The following is a 21,263-nucleotide window of genomic DNA, read 5'->3' on the forward strand; positions in this document are numbered from 1 at the left end:
CAGATGTCAGTCGGAGACCTCTAGTAAGTATGGTTTGCTCAGCGGACTACAGAAGCCAGAGGAAGGGACAAACTCACCTAGGCTGAACTAGCTGATTTGGGATGGAGTTGGACAATCGTAGAATTGAATTACTTTATTCTCAAACAAATGTCAAAAGAAAAAAAAAGTGCTTTTTGTAATTAGCCAACCATATCAAATTGTAAAGCAAGAAACTTCATAGCTGCTTCCTCATTCAAGTCACACAATGCTAATGCTTAAAACAAAAGACCTAACTGCTCACATTACCAGTTTCAATTCCTTTAAAAAAAATTGTTAATGGGATGTGGTATCACTGTCAAGGCCAAAATTTATTGCCCTCGAGAGGGTGGTGGTGAGCTGCAGTTTGTGTGGGGAGGTACTCCCACAGTGCTGTTAGGTAGGGAGTTCCAGGGTTTTGACCCAGCAATGGATGAAGGAACGGTGATATATTTCTAAAATCAGGATGGTGTGTGACTTGGAGGGGAACTTGCAAGTGGTGGTGTTTCCATGCGCCTTCTGCCCTTGTCTTTCTAGGTGGTAGAGGTTGTGGGTTTGGAAGGTGCTGTCGAAAGAAGCTTGGTGAGTTGCTGCAATGCATTTTGTAGATGATACACATTGCACCAGTGGTGGATGGGATACCAATCAAGCAGTCTGCTTTGTCCTGGATGGTGTCAAGCTTCCTGACTGCTGTTGGAGCTGCACTCATTCAGGCAAGTGGGGAGTATTCCATCACACTCCTGACTTGTGCCTTGTAGACAGTGGACAGGCTTTGGGATGTCAGGTGGTGAGTCACTCTCTGCAGAATACCCAACCTCTGACCTCCACTTGTAGCCACGGTATTGATATGGCTGGTCTAGTTAAGTTTCTAGTCAATGGCGAATCCCAGGATATTGATGGTGGGGGATTCAGCAATGGTGATGCCATGAATGTCAACAGGAGGTGGTTAGACTCCCTCTTATGTGAAATGATCATCGCCTGGCACAAATGTTTCTTGTCACTTATCAGCGCAAGCCTGAATGTTGTTCAGGTCTTGTTGCATGCAGGCATGGACTGCTTCAGTATCTTTGGAGCCACAATGGTACTAAACAATGTGCAATCAGCTAATATCCCCACTTCTGACCTTATTATGGAGAGGAGGCCATTGATTAAGCAGCCGAAGATTGTTGGGTCGAGGACACTGCCCTGAGGAACTCCTGCAGAGGTATCCTAGGGCTGAACTGATTGGCCTCCAACAACCACAACCATTCTCTTTTGTGCTAGTTATGACTTCAACCAGTGGAGAGTTTTTTCCGATTCCCATTGATTTCAATTTTACTAGAGCTCCTTGATGGCTCAGTCAAATGCTGCCTTGATGTCAAGGGCAGTCACTCTCTGGAATTCAGCTCTTTGTCCATGTTTGGTCCAAGGCTATAATTAGCTTTGAAGCAGAGTGATCCTGGCAGAACCCAACTGAGCACCAGCGAGCAGGTTATCAGGAGTAAGTAGGGCTTAATAGCATCGACAAAGAAATCTTCCATCACTTTACTCGATCAATAGTAGACTAATGGGTTGGTAATTGGCTGGACTGGATTTGCCCTGCTTTTTTTTTGTGGGCAAGACATACCTGGGCAATTTTCCACACTGTGTGGAAGTCAGTGTTGTAGCTGTACTGGAACAGCTTGGCTAGAGGCACAGCTAGTTCTGGAGCACAAGTCTGCAGCATCACAGCCAGCATGTTGTTGGGGCCCCTAGCCTTTGCTGTATCCAGTGCGTTCAGCCGTTTCTTGATATCATGAGGAGTCAAATTGGCTGAAGACTGGCTTCTGTGATGGTGGGGAACTCAGGAGGAAGCTGAGATGGGTTATCTGGCTGAAGATGGTTGCAACCACTTCAGTCTTGTCTTCTGCATTTGAGTGCTAGTCTCTGCCATCATTGAGGATGGGAATGTGCATGGAGCCTCCTCCTCCCCCCATTAGTTCTTTATTTGCCCACCACCATTCACAACTGGATGTGACAGGACTGCAGAGCTTTGATCGGATCTGCTGGTTGTGAGAGATTGCTTATCTCTGTCTATACCATGCTGCTTCTGCTATTTAGAATGAATGTAGTCCTGTGCTGTAGCTTCACCAGATTGGTACCTCATACGAACATACAAATTAGGAACAGGAGTGGGCCACTCGGCCCTTCGAGCCTGCTCCGCCATTCTATAAGTTCATGGCTGAACTGATTACGCCACATTTCCACCTACCCCTGATAATAAGGGGGGGTGGAAGGTTAAGAATCTATCTTCCTCAAAAGGCAATGGAAGCAGAGTCTTTGAATATTTATAAGGCAGAGGTAGAGAATTCAAAAGACTCACGACCCTCAGAGAAAAATTTCTCATCAGTGTCTTAAATGGGCGACCCCTAGTTCTAGATTCTCCCACAAGGGGAAACATCCTTTCCACATCCACTCGGTCAAGACCCCTCAGGATCTTATACGTTTCAATCAAGTTGCCTCTTACTCTTCTAAATTCCAGCGGATACAAGCCTAGCCTGTCCAATCTTTCCTCGTAAGACAGCCTGCCCATTCCAGTTATTAGTCTAGTAAACCTTCTTGAACTGCCAACGCATTTACATCCTTCCTTAAATAAGACCAGTACTGTACATAGTACTCCTGATGTGGTCTCACCAATGCCCTGTTATAGCTAAAGCATAATTTCCCTACTTTTGCATTCAAAGCTCCTCACGATAAACAATAGCATTCTATTAGCTATGCTAATTACGTGCTGTACCTGCATACTAACCTTTTGCGATTCATGCACTAGGACACCCAGATTCCTCTGCATCTCAGTTCTGCAATCTCTCACTATTTAGATAATATGCTTTTTTAATTCTTCCTGCCAAAGTGGACAATTTCCCACATTATACTCCATTTGCCAGGTCTTTGCCAACTCACTTAACCTATCTATATCCCTTTGTAGCCCCCTTATGTCCTCTTCACAAGTTACTTTCCAGTGGCGCAGTGGTTAGCACCACAGCCTCACAGCTCCAGCGACCCGGGTTCAATTCTGGGTACTGCCTGTGTGGAGTTTGCAAGTTCTCCCTGTGTCTGCGTGGGTTTCCTCCGGGTGCTCCGGTTTCCTCCCACAGCCAAATGACTTGCAGGTTGATAGGTAAATTGGCCATTATAAATTGCCCCTAAGTAGGTGGTAGGGGAATATAGGGATGTGGTAGGAATATGGGATTAGTGTGGGATTAGTATAAATGGGTGGTTAATGGTCGGCACAGACTCGGTGGGCCGAAGGGCCTGTTTCAGTGCTGTATCTCTAAATCTAAATTCTATCTTCTGTGTCATCCAAGTCACTTATATAAATTGTAAAAAGTTGAGGCCCTAGCACAGATCCCTGTGGCACACCACTCATTACATCTTGCCAACCAGAAAATGACCCATTTATGCCTATGGTTTCCTGTTTGGCTAGCCAATCTTCTATCCATGCCAATGTTACCGCCTACACTATGCAATGCCACGGATACCGCCTTCAATGCAGCCCAGTCTCTGCCAGTCATGGATGAGCTGGACGAACAGCCAACAAAATCGGAACTCAGTAATACCATTGATTCTCTAGCCAGTGGAAAAGCTCCTGGACAGGACGGCATTACCCCTGAAATAAATCAAGAGTGCCAAGCCTGCTATACTCTCAGCACTCCATGAACTGCTTTGCCTGTGCTGGGATGAGGGAGCAGTACCACAGGACATGCGCGATGCCAATATCATCACCCTCTATAAGAACAAGGATGACTGCAACGACTGCAACAACTACTGTGGAATCTCCCTGCTCAGCATAATGGGGAAAACCTTCGCTCGAGTCGTTTTAAACGGACTCCAGAAGCTAGCTGAGCATGTCTACCCTGAGGCACAGTGTGGCATTAGAGCAGAGAGATCCACCATTGACATGCTGTTCTCCCTTTGCCAGCTACAGGAGAAATGCTGCGAACAATGGATGCCCCTCTACGTTGCCTTCATAGATCTCACCAAAGCCTTTGACCTCATCAGTAGACGTGGTCTCTTCAGACCACTAGCAAAGATTGGATGTCCACCAAAGCTAATAAGTATCATCACCTCATTCCATGACAATATGAAAGGCACAATTCAGCATAGCGGGGCCTCATCAGACCCCTTTACTATCCTGAGTGGCGTGAAACAGGGCTGCGTTCTCGCACCTACACTGTTTGGGATTTTCTTCTCACTGCTGCTCTCACATGCATTTAAGTCTTCAGAAGAAGGAATTTTCCTCCACACAAGATCAGATGGCAGCTTGTTCAACCTTGGCAGTCTTAGAGCGAAGACCAAAATACGGAAAGTCCTCATCAGGGAGCTCCTCTTTGCTGACGATGCTGCATTAACATCCCACACTGAAGAGTGTCTGCAGAGACTCATCGACAGGATTGCAGCTGCCTGCAACGAATTTGGCCTAACCATCAGCCTCAAGAAAACAAACATCATGGGACAGGATGTCAGAAATGCTCCATCCATCAATATCGGCGACCACGCTCTGGAAGTGGTTCAAGAGTTCACCTACCTAGGCTCAACTATCACCAGTAACCTGTCTCTCGATGCAGAAATCAACAAGCGCATGGGAAAGGCGTCTGTTGCTATGTTCAGACTGGCCAAGAGGGTTTGGGAAAATAGTGCACTGACACGGAACACAAAAGTCCGAGTGTTTCAAGCCTGTGTCCTCAGTACCTTGCTCTACGGCAGCGAGGCCTGGACAATGTACGTCAGCCAAGAGCAACGTCTCAACGCTTTCCATCTTCGCTGTTTCCAGAGAATCCTTGGCATCAGTTGGCAGGACCGTTTCTCCAACGCAGAAGTTCTCGAGGCGGCCAACATCCCCAGCATACACGCCCTACTAAGCCAGTGACACTTGAGATGGCTTGGCCATATGAGCCCCATGGAAGATGGCAGGATCCCCAAGGATGCATTGTACAGCGAGCTCGTCACTGATATCAGACCCACCAGCCATCCATGTCTCCGCTTTAAAGACATCTGCGAACACTACATGAAGCCCTGCAACACTGACCACAAGTTGTGGGAGTCAGTTGCCAGCAATCGCCACAGCTGGCGGACAGCTATAAAGGCGGGGCTGAAGAGTGGCGAGTCAAAGACACTTAGCAGTTGGCAGGAAAAAAGACAGTAGTGCAAGGAGAGCGCCAACTGTGTAACAGCCCCGACAACCAATTTTATCTACAGAGTCTGTGGAAGAGTCTGTCACTCTAGAATTGGCCTTTATAGCAACTCCAGGCGCTGCTCCACAAACCACTGACCACCTCAAGGCACTTACCCATTGTCTCTTGAGACAAGGAGGCCAAAGAAGAAGAACACCATGAGCTTTTATTTTCTGCAATGACCTTTGATATGGCACCTTATCAAATGCCTTCTGGAAATCGAAGTACAATACATCCACAAATTTCCCTTTATCCACAGCACATGTAACTCCCTCAAAGAACTCCAATAAATTGGTTAAACATGATTTCCCTTTCACAAAATAATGTTAACTCTGCCGGATTACCTTGAATTTTTCTAAATGCCCTGCTATAACGTTTTTAATAATAGCTTCTAACATTTTCCCTAAGACAAGATGTTAAGCTAACTGGTCTGTAGTTTCCTGCTTTCGGTCTCCCTCCCTTTTTGAATAAAGAAGTTACATTCACTATTTTCCCAATCTAATGGAACCTTCCCTGGATCTAGGGAATTTTGGAAAATTAAAACTATCAACTATTTCACTAGCCACTTCTTTTAACACCCTAGGATGAAGTTCATCAAGACCCAGGGATTTGTCAGTCCGCAGCTACAACAATTTGTTCAGTAGCACTTCCCTGGTGATTGTAATTTTCTTGAGTTCCTCCCTTCCTTCCATTTCCTGACTTACAGCTAATACTGGGATGTTACTTGTATCCTCAATAGTGAAGACAGATGCAAAATATCTGTTCAATTCATCTGCCATCTCCTTGTTATCCATTATTAATTCCCCAGACTCACTTTCTATAGGACCAATGCTCACTTTGTTAACTTTTCTTTTTTAAATATCTATAGAAACTTCTTTTGGGCCTCCTTATCTCGAGAGACAATGGATACGCGCCTGGAGGTGGTCAGTGGTTTGTGAAGCAGCGCCTGGAGTGGCTATAAAGGCCAGTTCTGGAGTGACAGGCTCTTCCACAGGTGCTGCAGAGAAATTTGTTTGTTGGGGCTGTTGCACAGTTGGCTCTCCCCTTGCGCCTCTGTCTTTTTTACTGTCTTTATATTTCTAGCTAGCTTTCTCTCATACTCTAATTTTACCCTCCTCCTTTTAGTCATTCTTTGCTTTTTTTAAAAAATATTCTGTCCAATCTTCTGATCTGCTTCTCATCTTTGTGCAATTATAGGTATTAATTTTAGTTATGCCTGGTGCTGCTTCCTGGAATGCTCTTCAACACTCCTCGTTGAATCAGGGTTGGTCCCCTGGGTTGATGGCAATGGTAGAGAGAGATAGATGCTGCACAATGAGATTACAGATTGCAGTTGAATGCAATTCTGCTGCTGATGGCCCACAGACCTCATGGGTGCTCTGATCTGAGCTGCTAGATATGTTCGGCATCTATCCTGCTTTCCTCCAGTTTGTAGCAGTTTCTTCTCCCCAAGTTTGGAGGCCAATTAAAAAAAATAATCAGTAGGTTTAATTGGTGTTAAACCATGAACCCTCAGAGCTGAAAATTTTACAATGATAAAGCAACATAACTTATTTGCAAGCATAAGCTAATTATATTTATGTTGCTGTTCCATTATTTTCATATTCTGGTGTGTTTCAATGGCATATTGCACAGGGTTGCAAAGCCAGTGGTCTTGGAGCTGGTTTGTTTCGTCCCAGTGCAAAATCAGGAAGTGCATGGTTTACTCATTTACATAACTTGTAAAAGTGCCATAATGAGAATGTGGGAAAAAAAAAAAGAGGCAAACCTGTATCATGTCCCACCTATAAGGAGTGACATTTGAGTAAGAAACTGTTGTGACCAAGTGAGAAATGTGTCTAGGGTTCCCTTTCTGCCTTCACCTGGTCTTACTGTAATAGGGTTTTATTTTTAAACGCACTGTGTTTTAAGCTCCCACTTGGTGAATCCTTGTTCACCGCTTTCCAATTATAAGGCAAAGAAATCAGCACAAACAGGCTTTCTTAGGTTGAAAGAAAAGTTTGAAATTTATTAAACGTAAACCCTAATTCAGTTAATGCCTACGAATACACGACACGCCCATGCAATACACACATGCAAACAGATAGAAAAGAGAAGAAAAATAAAATGGAAAAGTTTGAGGCAACATCTGAAGAGGAGCTGTTACAGTTCTTTGAGCTCACTGTAGAGTCCTTAAAGGTACGTTGATCTTGCTTTTCGTTGGTGCCCAGTATTCTTCTTAAACCTTGTTTGCCGTAGGAGACTTTTCTGTCTTGGGGTTTATGTGTCTTCAGTGGATTCTGAGGCTTGTGAGAAAGAGATGGGAGCAGACAGGAGAGATCTTCTCAGTTCAGGAGCAAACAGACTTTGAGTTCAAACTGTTTGTACAGTTCAGAAAAACCCAGGTTGCCAAGCAGGTTAGTGATGTGACTAACTGGTCTGACCACGTCTTGTATTGTATCACCTTAGCAGTCTCTGGAATGGTCCTCTTACACATAATACCTGGTGATCAAGGTCCATTGTGGGTTGAATGTGTCAGGCAATGGTCTTTTATCCTTCTAATCACTGTCTGTTAATATCTTTTCCAGCCACGGTTGATCTGTGTAACAAGTCCTTTCTTTACTCCAGTAACAGTTTAAAATCAATGTTCACGACAAAATTAATCTGCCTCACTCTTGGCAGGTGGGGGCCTAGCATGACAGCAACAAATAGGGAAGTACAGAGCCTTGTCCCATCTCAGCTTTCAGATCACACATCTTACATTTCCTTCCCAGTCACACACTGACCATCGCCAAAGCATGTATTGAACGATGGGCCCACAGCAGGACTGCAAGCCAATGCTACATGCCATAAGTTATATCTTTCTATTCGTTTTGTGTTTATCAAGCTTCCCCGTAAAATGCACCTATGCTATTCACCTGAATTAATTTGTGGTTGCAGGTTTCACATTCTAACCACTCTTGAGTAGAGGTTTCTCCTGAATTCCTTATTGGATTTAATAGATACTATCTTAAATTTATGGCCCATCATTTTGGTCTCCCTTACAATTGGAAATACCTTCTCTACATCCAGCTTATCAAACTTTCATAATTTTAAACGCCATTAGGTCACCCCTCACTCAGCTTTCTCTTTCTAGAGAAAAAGAGACCCAACCTGTTCTGTCATTTCTGATATAAGCTCTCACTTCTGGAATCAGCCTTATAAATCTTCTTTAATTTTCTCCAGTGCCTCTACATCCTTTTTGTAAAATGAAGACCAGAACTGTGCAGCGTACTGTCAATTGTGGACTAAGGTTCTATACAGGTTTAACACAACTTCCCTGATTTTCGATTCTCAAAATGATCCCCAGTGTTTCGCTGGTATTTTATGGCCTTGTTAACTTGCATTTCTACTTTTAATTATATGTGAATGTGTACTCCAAGTTCCTTTTATTCTCCTACTCCATTTAGACTCGCATTTTCCAAATTCTTAACAGTCCTATGGAAACATTTTAAAAAATAAAATTGGAGATGGATGTTAATCCTCAAGAAATATTTTATTGCAGTGTATTGGGCGAATTACATTACTTAACCTACTTCCCCCTACATTGCCATAATCAAAATAGTATGCATAGCAATATAAAAGGAAAGAGATCCAATATGTCTTATCGTCTGTGAGAGATAAGACAATTGCTGTAGTATTGAGACTGTGTTAGGTAGTAGAATATTGTAGTCCTGACAATATTCCAGCAATAGTACTGAAGACTTGTGCTCCAGAACTTGCCGCGCCCCGAGCCAAGCTGTTCCAGTACAGCTACAACACTGGCATCTACCCTGCAATGTGGAAAATTACCCAGGTATGTCCTGTACACAAAAAGCAGGACAAGTCCAACCCAGCCAATTAACGCCCCATCAGCCTACTCTCAATCATCAGTAAAGTGATGGAAGGTGTCATCAACAGTGCCATCAAGCAGCTCTTGCTTAGCAATAACCTGCTCAGTGATGCTCAGTTTGGGTTCCGCCAGTGCTACTCAGCTCCTGATCTCATTACAGCCTTGGTTCAAACATTGACAAAAGAGCTGAACTCAAGACGTGAGGTGAGAGTAACTGCCCTTGACATCAAGGCAGCATTTGACTGAGTATTGCATCAAGGAGCCCAAGCAAAACTGAGGTCAATGGGAATCAGGGGGAAAACCCTCCGCTGGCTGGAGTCATACCTAGCGCAAAGGAAGATGGTTGTGGTTGTTGGAGGTCAATCATCTGAGCTCCAGGACATCACTGCAGGAGTTCCTCAGGGTAGTGTCCTAGGCCCAACCATCTTCAGCTGCTTCATCAATGACCTTCCTTGTATCATAAGGTCAGAAGTGGGGATGTTCGCTGATGATTGCACAATGGTCAGCACCATTCGTGACTCCTCAGATACTGAAGCAGTCCGTGTAGAAATACAGCAAGACCCGGACAATATCCAGGCTTGGGCTGATAAGTGGAAAGTAACATTCGTGCCACACAAGTGCCAGGCAATGACCATCTCCAATAAGACAGAATCTAACCATCTCCCCTTGACATTCAATGGCATTACCATCGCTGAATCCCCCACTATCAACATCCTAGGTGCTACCATTGACCAGAAAGGGAACTGGAGTAGCCATATAAATACCGTGGCTACAAGAGCAGGTCAGAGACTAGGAATCCTGAGGCGAGTAACTCATCTCCTGACTCCCCAAAGCCTATCCACCATCTACAAGGCACAAGTCAGGAGTGTGATGGAATACTCTCCACTTGCCTGGATGGGTGCAGCTCCAACAACACTCAAGAAGCTCTACACCATCCAGGACAAAGCAGCCCGCTTGATTGGCACCCCATCTACAAATATTCACTCCCTCCACCACCGACGCACAGTGGCAGCAGTGTGTACGATCTACAAGATGCACTGCAGCAATGCACCAAGGCTCCTTAGACAGCACCTTCCAAACCCGCAACCTCTACCAACTAGAAGGACAAGGGCAGCAAATGCACGGGAACACAACCACCTGCAAGTTCCCCTCCAAGTCACACACCATCCTGACTTGGAACTATATCGCCGTTCCTTCACTGTCGCTGGGTCAAAATCCTGGAACTCCCTTCCTAACAGCACTGTGGGTATACCTACCCAACATGGAGTGCAGCGGTTCAAGAAGGCAGCTCACCACCACCTTCTCAAGGGCAATTAGGGATGGGCAATAAATGCTGGCCTGGCCAGCGTCGCCCACATCCCGTGAATGAATAAAAAAAAAAGAATGATTGCGTTCATTGGAACTCCAATGATTGTGCACTTATGCCCTTCCACTCCATGACATTCATGATCCCTATACATCTTCCCTATTATGGTCCCAGAAATGTCATAAGATGACAAGCAGAGGCCTGGCGGACACTTTTCTCTTGCATGAGGAAGTGCAGTATGAGTTACCTCAGACTACTCTTGTACAATGAAGTGACTTGGGCTCAAAAAGATGGTGAGCCCCCATTCACAAAGTACAATATACTTATGAGTCAGATTTTGTTAATAGACTGTGCTGCACCTTTTAAACGTTTCCTGAAACTCATCTTCAGGTGGCAAACAGTAGGATATAGCCCTAACATGCTTTGCCATGAGGAGAATGCTTGTTTGTTCCCACAATGCTCTAACAAAATGAGCTACGTATACCAGTGAGGAAGTGCTTGTAGGCGACCAGTTAATTTCCAACATGGAAAGAGAAAATCTCCTGGGCTGTTGTTCCATAACCTTTTATGGCTAGATTTAAAGTTTAATTGGGAACAAGTAATTTGCCATCCTCTTGGTCAAATTCAATGCAAGGCCCAGAGAGAGAGAAAGAAAGGCTAAGGCTGGTGTCATTAAAGTGTGAGCATGCTCTCTTGCATCTGTATTTTCATTTTTTTTTAAAACAAAGACTTTTGAAAGAAATATTCCACAGATTCAAGTTGGCAGTTTTGTTTTTTTTGGTAAAAATAAGTCAGCAATTTTCATCCAAATGTTGTCTATGCTGACTGTGCAGGGTGACACACAGTTGACCACACAAAGTTGTACATAGCACATGATACTGCAGTTCTGATATACTGAGTGACTGAAAAAACCTCATGCTGAGTTTGCATGTTCTGCCCCATTGTTAATTCTGTTTATTGTGCTGCAGACTGGCTTATAGCGAACAGTCAAAAAGCCAAAGTATTGCCTAATCTGCCTTGTGAAATGCACAACTGGGAGACCACATCATGAATTAATTCAATGTAATACCATGAGTATCACTGTTAATATTTTAGGAGCGATTTTCGTTCCCAAGTGGTTTTCTTGTGCAGCTGTAACAGTACAATTACTACATCACATTACAACAGTAATTGTTCATCAAAAGTAGTCGATTGGCTTGGAAGTGCTTTGGAACATCCTGAAGTTGTGAAGCTAATATATATAAATGCAAGTTCTTACTTTCTTTGACATTTAAATAGGAAGCAGACAGACAGCCAATGTAAAATACTTCAAACACAGAACAGTTCAAATAAACAATTAGAGTCATGGAGTTATACAGCACAGAAACAGGCCCTTCGGCCCATCGTGTCCATGCCGGCCATCAAGCACCTACCTATGCTAATCCCATTTTCCAGCACTTGGCCCATAGCCTTCTATGCAATGGCGTTTCAAGTGCTCATCTAAACACTTCTTAAATGTGAGGGTTCCTGCCTCTACCACCCCTTCAAGCAGTGTGTTCCAGATTCCAACCACCCTCTGGGTGAAAATTTTTTCCCTCAAATCCCCTCTAAACCTCCTGCCCCTTACCTTAAATCTATGCCCCCTGGTTATTGACATCTCCGCTAAGGGAAAACGTTTCTTCCCATCTACCCTATCTATGCCCCTCATAATTTTTTATACCTCAACCACGTCCCCCCTCAGCCTTCTCTGCTCTATGGAAAACAACCCTAGCCTATCCAGTCTCTCTTCATAGCGGAAATGCTCCAGCCCAGGCAACATCCTGGTGAATATCCTCTGCACCCTCTCCAGTGCAATCACATCCTTCCTACAGCGTGACGACCAGAGCTGTACACAGTACTCCAGCTGTGGCCTAACTAGCATTTTATACAGCTCCATCATAACCTCCCTGCTCTTATATTCTATGCCTCAGCTAATAAAAGCAAGTATCCCATATGCCTTCCTAACCACATATCTACCTGTGCTGCTGCCTTCAGTGATCTATGGACAAGTACACCAAGGTCCCTCTGAATCTCTCTACTTCCTAGGGCCCTACCATCCATTGTATATTCCCTTGCCTTTTAGTCCTCCCAAAATGCATCACCTCACACTTCTCAGGATTAAATTGAGGGCGGCACAGTGGCGCAGTGGTTAGCAGCGCAGCCTCACAGCTCCAGCTACCCGGGTTCAATTCTGGGTACTGCCTGTGTGGAGTTTGCAAGTTCTCCCTGTGTCTGCGTGGGTTTCCTCCGGGTGCTCCGGTTTCCTCCCACAGCCAAAGGACTTGCAGGTTGATAGGTAAATTGGCAATTATAAATTGCCCCTAGTATAGGTAGGTGGTAGGGGAATATAGGGACAGGTGAGGATGTGGTAGGAATATGGGATTAGTGTAGGATTAGTATAAATGGATGGTTAATGGTTGGCACAGACTCGGTGGGCCGAAGGGCCTGTTTCAGTGCTGTATCTCTAAATAAATAAATAAATAAATTCCATTTGCCGCTGCTCTGCCCATCTTGCCAGCCCATCTATATTGTCCTGTAAACTCAGGCCTCCCTCCTCACTATCTACGACACCAATTTTCGTATCATCTGCGAACTTACTGATCATACCTCCTATATTCATATCTAAATCATTAACATACACTACAAACAGCAAGAGTCCCAGCAGCGATCCCTGCGGTACACCACTGGTCACAGGCTTCTAATCGCAGAAACAACCCTCGACCATTACCCTCTGCCTCCTGTCACTAAGCTAATTTTGGAACCAATTTGCCAAACTGTCTTGAATCCCATGGGCTCTTGCCTTCTTAACCAATCTTCCACGCAGGACCTTATCAAAAGCCTTACTGAAGACAATGTAGACTGCATCAACTGCTTTACCCTCATCTACACATCTAGTCACTTCCTTGAAAAATTCAATCAAGTTTGTTGGACATGATCTCCACCTGAGAAAGCCATGCTTACTATTCTTGATTAATCCCTGCCTCCAAGTGGAGATGAATCCTGTCCCTCAGAATTTTTTCCAATAGTTTCCCTACCACTGATGTTAGGACTCACCAGCCTGTAATTAGAGTTTATCCTTGCTACCCTTCTTGAATAATGGTACCACATTTACTGTCCTCCAGAACCTCTCGTGGCCAGAAAGCATTTGGAAATTTGTGTCAGAGCCCCTGCTATCTCCTCCCTTGCCTCACATAACAGCCTGGGATACATCTCATCTGGGCTTAGGAATTTATCCACATTTAAGCCTGCTAAAATCGCTAATACCTCCTCCCTTTCAATGCTAAATTGACATGCTTTTGGTTTTTACGTTGGGTAAGGAACCTTGTTTAAAAAAGTTTACTGCTGAAGGAATGATTAGAAAGGTCTGAATTGGTCTTGAGGTGTTAGTGAGACAGATAGTATGAAGCAACTGCATTAATAGCAGTGTAAATTGTAACCACAATCTGTAACCTCATGGCTCACTTGACCATTACCATCAAGCTGAGGGACCAACCCTGGCGGTGGCGTAGTGGTATTGTCACTGGACTAGTAACCCAGAGACCCAGGGTATTGCTCTGGGGACATGGGTTCAAATCCCACCACAGCAGAAGGTGGAATTTGAATTTAATTAATAAAAATCTGGAATTAAAAGCTAGTCTAATGATGGCCATGAAACCATTGTCGATTGTTGTAAAAACCTATCTGGTTCACTAATGTCCTTTAGGGAAGGAAATCTGCTGTCCTTACCTGGTCTGGCCTACATGTGACTCCAGGCCCACAGCAATGTGGTTGACTCTTACATGCCCCCTGAAATGGCCTAGCAAGCCACTCAGTTGTACCTAACCGCTACGAAGTCAATAAAAAGGAATGAAACCAGACGGACCACCCGGCATCGACCTAGGCACTGGAAACGACAACAGCAAACCCAGCCCTGTCGACCCTGCAAAGTCCACCTTACTAACATCTGGGGGCTTGTGCCAAAGTTGGGAGAGCTGACCCACAGACTAGTCAAGCAACAGCCTGACATAGTCATACTCACGGAACCATACCTGACAGACAATGTCCCAGACACTGCAATCACTATCCCTGGGTATGTCCTGTCCCACCGGCAGGACAGACCCACCAGAGGGGCAGGACGGTGGTCTATAGTCAGGAGGGAGTTGCCCTGGGAGTCCTCAACATCGACTCCGGACACCATGAAGTCTCATGGCATCAGGTCAAATATGGGCACGGTAACCTCCTACTGATTACCACCTACCGCTGTCCCTCAGCTGATGAATCAGTACTCCTCCATGTTGAACACCACTTGGAGGAAGCACTGAGGGTGGCAAGGGCACAAAATGTACTCTGAGTAGGGGACTTCAATGTCCATCACCAAGAGTGGCTCGGCATCACCACTACTGACCGAGTACTAAAAGGATATAGCTGCTGGACTGGGTCTGCGGCAGGTGGATGGGGAACCAACACGAGGGAAAAACATACTTGACCTTGTCCTCACCAATCTGCCTGCCGCAGATGCGTCTGTCCATGACGGTATTGGTAGGAGTGACCACCGCACAGTCCTTGTGGAGACGAAGTCCCGCCTTCACATTGAGGATACCGTCCATCGTGTTGTGTGGCACTATCACCGTGCTAAGTGGGATAGATTTCGAACAGATCTAGCAATGCAAAACTGGGCATCCATGAGGCGCTGTGGGCCATCAGCAGCAGCAGAATTGTACTCAACCACAATCTGTAACCTCATGGACCGGCATATCCCCCACTCTATTATTACCATCAAGCCAGGAGACCAACCCTGGTTCAACGAAGAGTGCAGGAGGGCATGCCAGGAGCAGCACCAGGCATACCTCAAAATGAGGTGTCAACCTGGTGAAGCTACTACCCAGGATTACTTGCATGCCAAACTGCATAAGCAGCATGCAATAGACAGAGCTAAGCGGTCCCATAACCAACGGATCACATCAAGCTCTGCAGTCCTGCCACCTCCAGTCATGAATGGTGGTGGACAATTAAACAACTAACTGGAGGAGGTGGCTCCACAAATATTCCCATCCTCAATGATGGGGGAGGCCAGCACATCAGTGCGAAAGATAAGGCAGAAGCATTTGCAACAATCTTCTGCCAGAAGTGCCGAGCTGATGATCCATCTCGGCCCCCTCCTGAAGTCTCCAGCATTACAGATGCCAGACTTCAGCCAATTCGATTCACTCCACGTGATATCAAGAAACGACTGAAGGCACTGGATACTGCAAAGACTATGGGTCCTGACAATATTCCGGCAATCGTACTGAAGACCTGTGCTCCAGAACTTGCCTCACCCCTAGCCAAGCTGTTCCAGTATAGCTACAACACTGGCATCTACCCGGCAATGTGGAAAATTGCCCAGGTATGTCCTGCACACAAGAAGGACAAGTCCAACCCGGCCAATTATCGCTCCATCAGTCTACTCTCAATCATCAGTAAAGTGATGGAAGGTGTCATCAACAATGCTATCAAGCAGCACTCGCTTAGCAATAACCTGCTCAGTGATGCTCAGTTTGGGTTCCGCCAGGGCCACTCAGCTCCTGATCTCATTACAGCCTTGGCTCAAACATGGACAAAAGAGCTGAACTCAAGAGGTGAGGAGAGAGTGACTGCCCTTGACATCAAGGCAGCATTTGACCGAGTATGGCATCAAAGAGCCCTAGCAAAACTGGAGTCAATGGGACTCAGGGGGAAAACTCTCCACTGGTTGGAATCATACCTAGCACAAAGGAAGATGGTTGTGGTTGTTGGAGGTCAAACATCTGAACTCCAGGAAATCACTGCACGAGTTCCTCAGCATAGTGTCCTCGGCCCAACCATCTTCAGCTGCTTCATCAATGACCTTCCTTGTATCATAAGGTCAGAAGTGGGGATGTTCGCTGATGATTGCACAATGTTCAGCACCATTTGCGACTCCTCAAATACTGAAGCAGTCCGTGTAGAAATGCAGCAAGACCTGGACAATATCCAGGCTTGAGCTGATAAGTGGCAAGTAACATTTGCACCACACAAGTGCCAGGCAATGACCATCTCCAACAAGAGAGAATCTAACCATCTCCCCTTGACATTCAATGGCATTACCATCACTGAATCCCCCACTATCAACATCCTGGTGGTTACCATTGACCAGAAACTGAACTGGAGTAGCCATATAAATAACGTTTGATTGGCAACCCATCAACACACATTCACTCCCTCCACCACCATCACACAGTGGCAGCAGTGTGTACCATCTACAAGCAATACAGCAAGGCTCCTCAGATAGCACCTTCCAAACCCGTGACCTCTATCACTAGATGGACAAGGACAGCAGATTCATAGAAACACCACCACCTGCAAGTTCCCCTCCAAGCCATACACCATCCTGACTTGGAACTATAATCGCCATTCCTTCACTGTTGTGGGGTCAAAATCCTGGAACTCCCTTCCCAACAGCACTTAAGGTGTACCTATCCCACATGGACTGCAGTGGTTCAAGAAGGTAGCTCACCACCACCTTCTCAAGGGCAATTAGGGATGGGCAATAAATGCTGGCCTAACCAGTGATGCCCACATCCCAGGAACAAATAATAAAAATAAAAACTTGGCTGCCGCAGAACAAAGTCAAGCAGCTCAGTCAGTTTAACTGGCTGCACTAACTCAACCTCCTTCCCACGGTGGTTCAACACTCCTTGGGGTCACTGGCACTTACCACTGAAAAACAGTATTTTTTTTAAAATAAAAGATAGTGGGAGACTGCTGCCAAGATGGCACTATGTTGCAGTCCAATTCAGCATAAAGGAACACACCTAGAGTAGTGGTACAGCCACTGTACCCCATACCATTTCCCTAACCATTGCACCCTGTTGCGAAACATAAACTGCAGGTATATTGAGTCAATTATTGTCGTTCAGGTCGCTGGTTTCCAATGCATAGCCAAGGTCTTTCTAAAGAGCCAGTATTGGGGATATGGCAAATTTATTTTTGCATTGCATGAAAGCTGGTGACACTAGCAGGAGGATCTCACAATGTAAAAGCAACTCAAATAGTGCATAATTTGATACAAGTTGGCTATCATACTCAGATAATCCATGGTTGATGTAGTAAACTCAAAGCATTACAGTTGCCAGTACTTAGAAAAATACATGCCATGTTTATACATGCCTTACCTTTTACTGGGGAAAAACAGAATCGTTGGAAATCGGTCAACCATATACTCCCAAGCAAGGTCATTTTTGGCAACATTGATTCTGAAAGCACAAGAGTAACTTTGTGAATGAACTTTGAATCCTGTGAAAAGGGAGTACCAAAGACAAAATCAGGATCCATTTTTCTTCAACTAAATACAAATGCTCACAACAGCTGAAGAATGTAAATAACTTGGATGAACTCATTAGTAGCGACTGGAAAAAATTGAAACTGTACAGTATGATGCATTTTACTCAATTGCCCCAAGTTCTGTTTGCATAATCCCTTTTTTTTTTAATAGAACATTACAGCGCAGTACAGGCCCTTCGGCCCTCGATGTTGCGCCGACCTGTGAAACCATCTGACCTACACTATTCCATTTTCATCCATATGTCTATCCAATGACCACTTAAATGCCCTTAAAGTTGGCGAGTCTACTACTGCTGCAGGCAGGGTGTTCCACGCCCCTACTACTGGAACGCCCTTGATGGCAGAAAGTTAGTGACTTAAAGCTTTAATTATTTACAGTTGGAAAGATGATTTTGGAAAATTTTGGCAAGTTATTTTAAGTTTTATTTCACCAATTACTGACATTTCTGTTTTTATATAAACTACAGTACATAGACATTATATAATTCATTTTTAATTTACAAAACAATTGTTAAATGATAATGTAGTCTTAAACAACGCATTCAGTGTACAGTGTTTCACTGAATAAAATGTTCTTGGTACAGTTCATTCTAAAAATAGTTCAATTGTTGCCATGCTGGCTGATCTGTGAAGTTTTGCTAACTAATCAAATGACATAGTAACTATAGTGCCAACTTCTGTACTTTAGAAAAGGGGAGGTGAGGTTGAATATTTATGCAAGTTTTGAAGTTCAAACATATATTGTAATAAATCAGTTTTAACAGGATTACCAGGCACTCCTCAGTTTAGAAATGTAGTACAGAACCTGGAAAGACAGTTACAGACCTCTCCAACAAGGTAAAAGAAAATGATCTGCATTTATAATGTGCCTGATTATATCTCTCAGTAATGTCTCAAAACACTTCATGTGCCATGAATCACTTTGAAGTGCATGCAACTGTTATATAAGCAAACATTGCAGCCGTTCTGTTCACAGGAAGAGCCCAGTCAACATGAACTGAATGACTAGTTAAATCAGCTGGAGTAGGGGAGGAACATTGAACAGAGCACCAGGAGAACACCCAGTGTCATTGGATCTTTAAATGTCTACCTCAACTAGCTCATTTGAAGGACAGCACATCAGAGAACGTAGTACTTCCTCAACACTGCACTGGAGTGTCAGGCTAGATTATGTACTCAGTCTCTGGAGTTGGGTTTAAACCCAGTCTTTTGGTTCCAATGAGTGCCAACCTTTCAGAATGACAATATTGGAGAAGTCTAACAGCTTTCTTTCCCCCATGCCCACCCCACTAAAAAAAAAGTTATCACCTTTAAGAATTTCACTTTAAGTGTCATTTATTTCTAGAAGTTAAGATACAATTTTAGACATAAATTTGACATAGCCTTATTGCTGCCCTACCAAAGGCCAAATTATAGAAGCTGTCTAGCAAAACCGGGCAAGCATATATGGGCCTCATGGCCTTTTCTTGGTCTTAAGTACATAATATTCCAGCACAAAGCTCACTAACCCACCAAAAAAGAAATGAAACACCGCAAAAAATAAAAACACAATTTCAAGTTTATGTGTACACAAGCTTGTGCAAAGCAAGATTTGATCCAAGTCTGGGATTACTTGCCTCACAAATGGTTTATATATTTCACTCTCACTAGAATTGGGTGATAGGACGTTTTGAGAGCAGTGATGAGGCTGGAGTAGTTGATCTGTGGCGGTGGTGGTGGTGGAGAAGAGAGAGACCCACACAGACACAGAAAATTAAAATGCTGGGGAAGGAAGATGCAAAAATGTGGTTTTGAAACAAATGCAAATATTTCTTACCTGGCTATTATGATTCCATCATTAGCATGGAAGAGACGGGCAACCTGAATAAAGACATGATTGAGAACAGTGCAAAATCCACACCATTGAGTGTAGTAGAGTAGCAAGACATTCTGTAAGAAAAGACAGTTTTGTACAAATAAGTCAGCACAGTATTATCCAAAGGCTTAAGCTAAGACAATACTATTATGTTGTTTTGCATCTACCAAATTTGTCTGGACCATGGGGGAAAAAAGGAGCTACTGTTCCCTCAGTTGAATGTAGCCTTTCCATTAAATATAGCCTTGCTTGATTGAAATACTATGTATTAAATAAGGGACCATGAAGGAAGGGGGTGATGAAGAAGGTAAGATTTCTGTTGTTTGCATTTTTTTCCACACACATTATAATCTACCAAAAGCAAATCACACATTCATTAGAAATACAGGATTGGATTTTAGGTGAGATTTGTATAATTGTGTCAAAATGTGATTTATTTTAATCCAAGTACTTACATTAATGACCTGTTAGCTCTTGAGGCTACAGCTTCAGAAAAGATAAGTTTTTAATAAAAGTTAATTGTGAAAAAAAAAGACATTAAAATTTATGGCTGCCAGATTTAAGTAATTGTTAAATTCACTTTGGTGTTCCAACAATAATTTGACTTAAGAGTCTTGACAGAATGTAAAAACAAACTTTTGAAAGAATGTAACTTTGGAACGATTCAGAAGGTAATGTAGACCTATGGAGCAGGTTATTGGCTCCGGTGGTGAATGCAGATTCTCTGCGTGTCTTCAAGATTGCACTGGACCAGTTTCCCTTTGGGACGATCATCAGGGCTTATAAAAGATAGGCAACACATTAGGTGCTATTTACATGGTCTAATTGGTCTCAGACAGGTTTTGATCATCTAAAGTGGCGGGGGTCAGAGAGAAATTTCCAAGGCTTTCAGCTGCACTGATCGGACAAAAAGAAAACTACAGAACCATGAGCCCCCACACACTTCAAAGTCACCTTACCAAGTTTATGTTTTTCAAACTTGCCGTTTTAAAATACTTCCATTCAATAAAGAGTCTGTATACCTCCCAAATCCCTTTTCCATATGCTTCAGCTTGTAAAGACAATGCTGACAGGATATTTTTTTAAAAAGTGGCTGAATCATCAAGGTTTGAGATAAGTAGTATTGAGATAAATAGGAGACTACTTAAAGTTCAGCTTTTGTAGACATTTTCCCAATGTGACCCATCATGGCAACACTTATTAGTTACCGAAAGGATACCACAAAGAATAACCTCAGATGCAGAAAACTTGTACCATTTTTGTATTGATGTCTAGATGTCTGTCTGCAATGGTTGTGCATGCAAAATGCAGTGGAGACATGAACCACAACCACTGCCTCTAAATGAAGCAAACATCAAAGCAGTTCAAGTTTCAAATCCATGTCATTTCAAAAAAGGAGAAATATTCTGTGAATAAAATTGGTGGATTCATGCACCACTAAACAGGAACTTCAGAAGGCACATCACTCTCCCGGTCATCATAATCTACAAAAGATAACTTTTTTTTTAGGGATCTATAGTTTTGTCTTCTAAAATGAGAACCTGATTAAAGCAGTAACCTCTAGACAGTGACTTATTGCTGGTGCAGAACACGTGAACAAATATTGTTAATTTTCTCAAATCCAACAACCAACAAAAAAGCCAGAGATGCACACTGTCTACATGACATTGGAATTAAAATATGGTCACATTTTAGAGCAGCAATCCTAGC

General features: G+C 43.8%; 1 protein-coding gene across 6 annotated transcripts in view; it reads right to left on the reverse strand.

Moving 5' to 3' along the window:
• The window catches only part of txndc11 (thioredoxin domain containing 11), a 96,573-nt gene that overhangs the window by 1,707 nt on the left and 73,603 nt on the right, over positions 1–21,263 (reverse strand). For all 6 annotated transcript variants that reach the window (XM_068056417.1, XM_068056416.1, XM_068056418.1 and 3 more), the window contains 2 exons: positions 19,515–19,627; positions 17,530–17,610 (listed from right to left, as the gene is read on the reverse strand). In XM_068056417.1, the coding sequence (XP_067912518.1) occupies positions 17,530–17,610; positions 19,515–19,627 (194 nt within the window). The remainder of the gene's footprint in view (positions 1–17,529; positions 17,611–19,514; positions 19,628–21,263) is intronic.

Source organism: Heterodontus francisci, chromosome 24, assembly GCF_036365525.1.
Source record: "Heterodontus francisci isolate sHetFra1 chromosome 24, sHetFra1.hap1, whole genome shotgun sequence".
Taxonomy (NCBI): Eukaryota; Metazoa; Chordata; class Chondrichthyes; order Heterodontiformes; family Heterodontidae; genus Heterodontus; species Heterodontus francisci.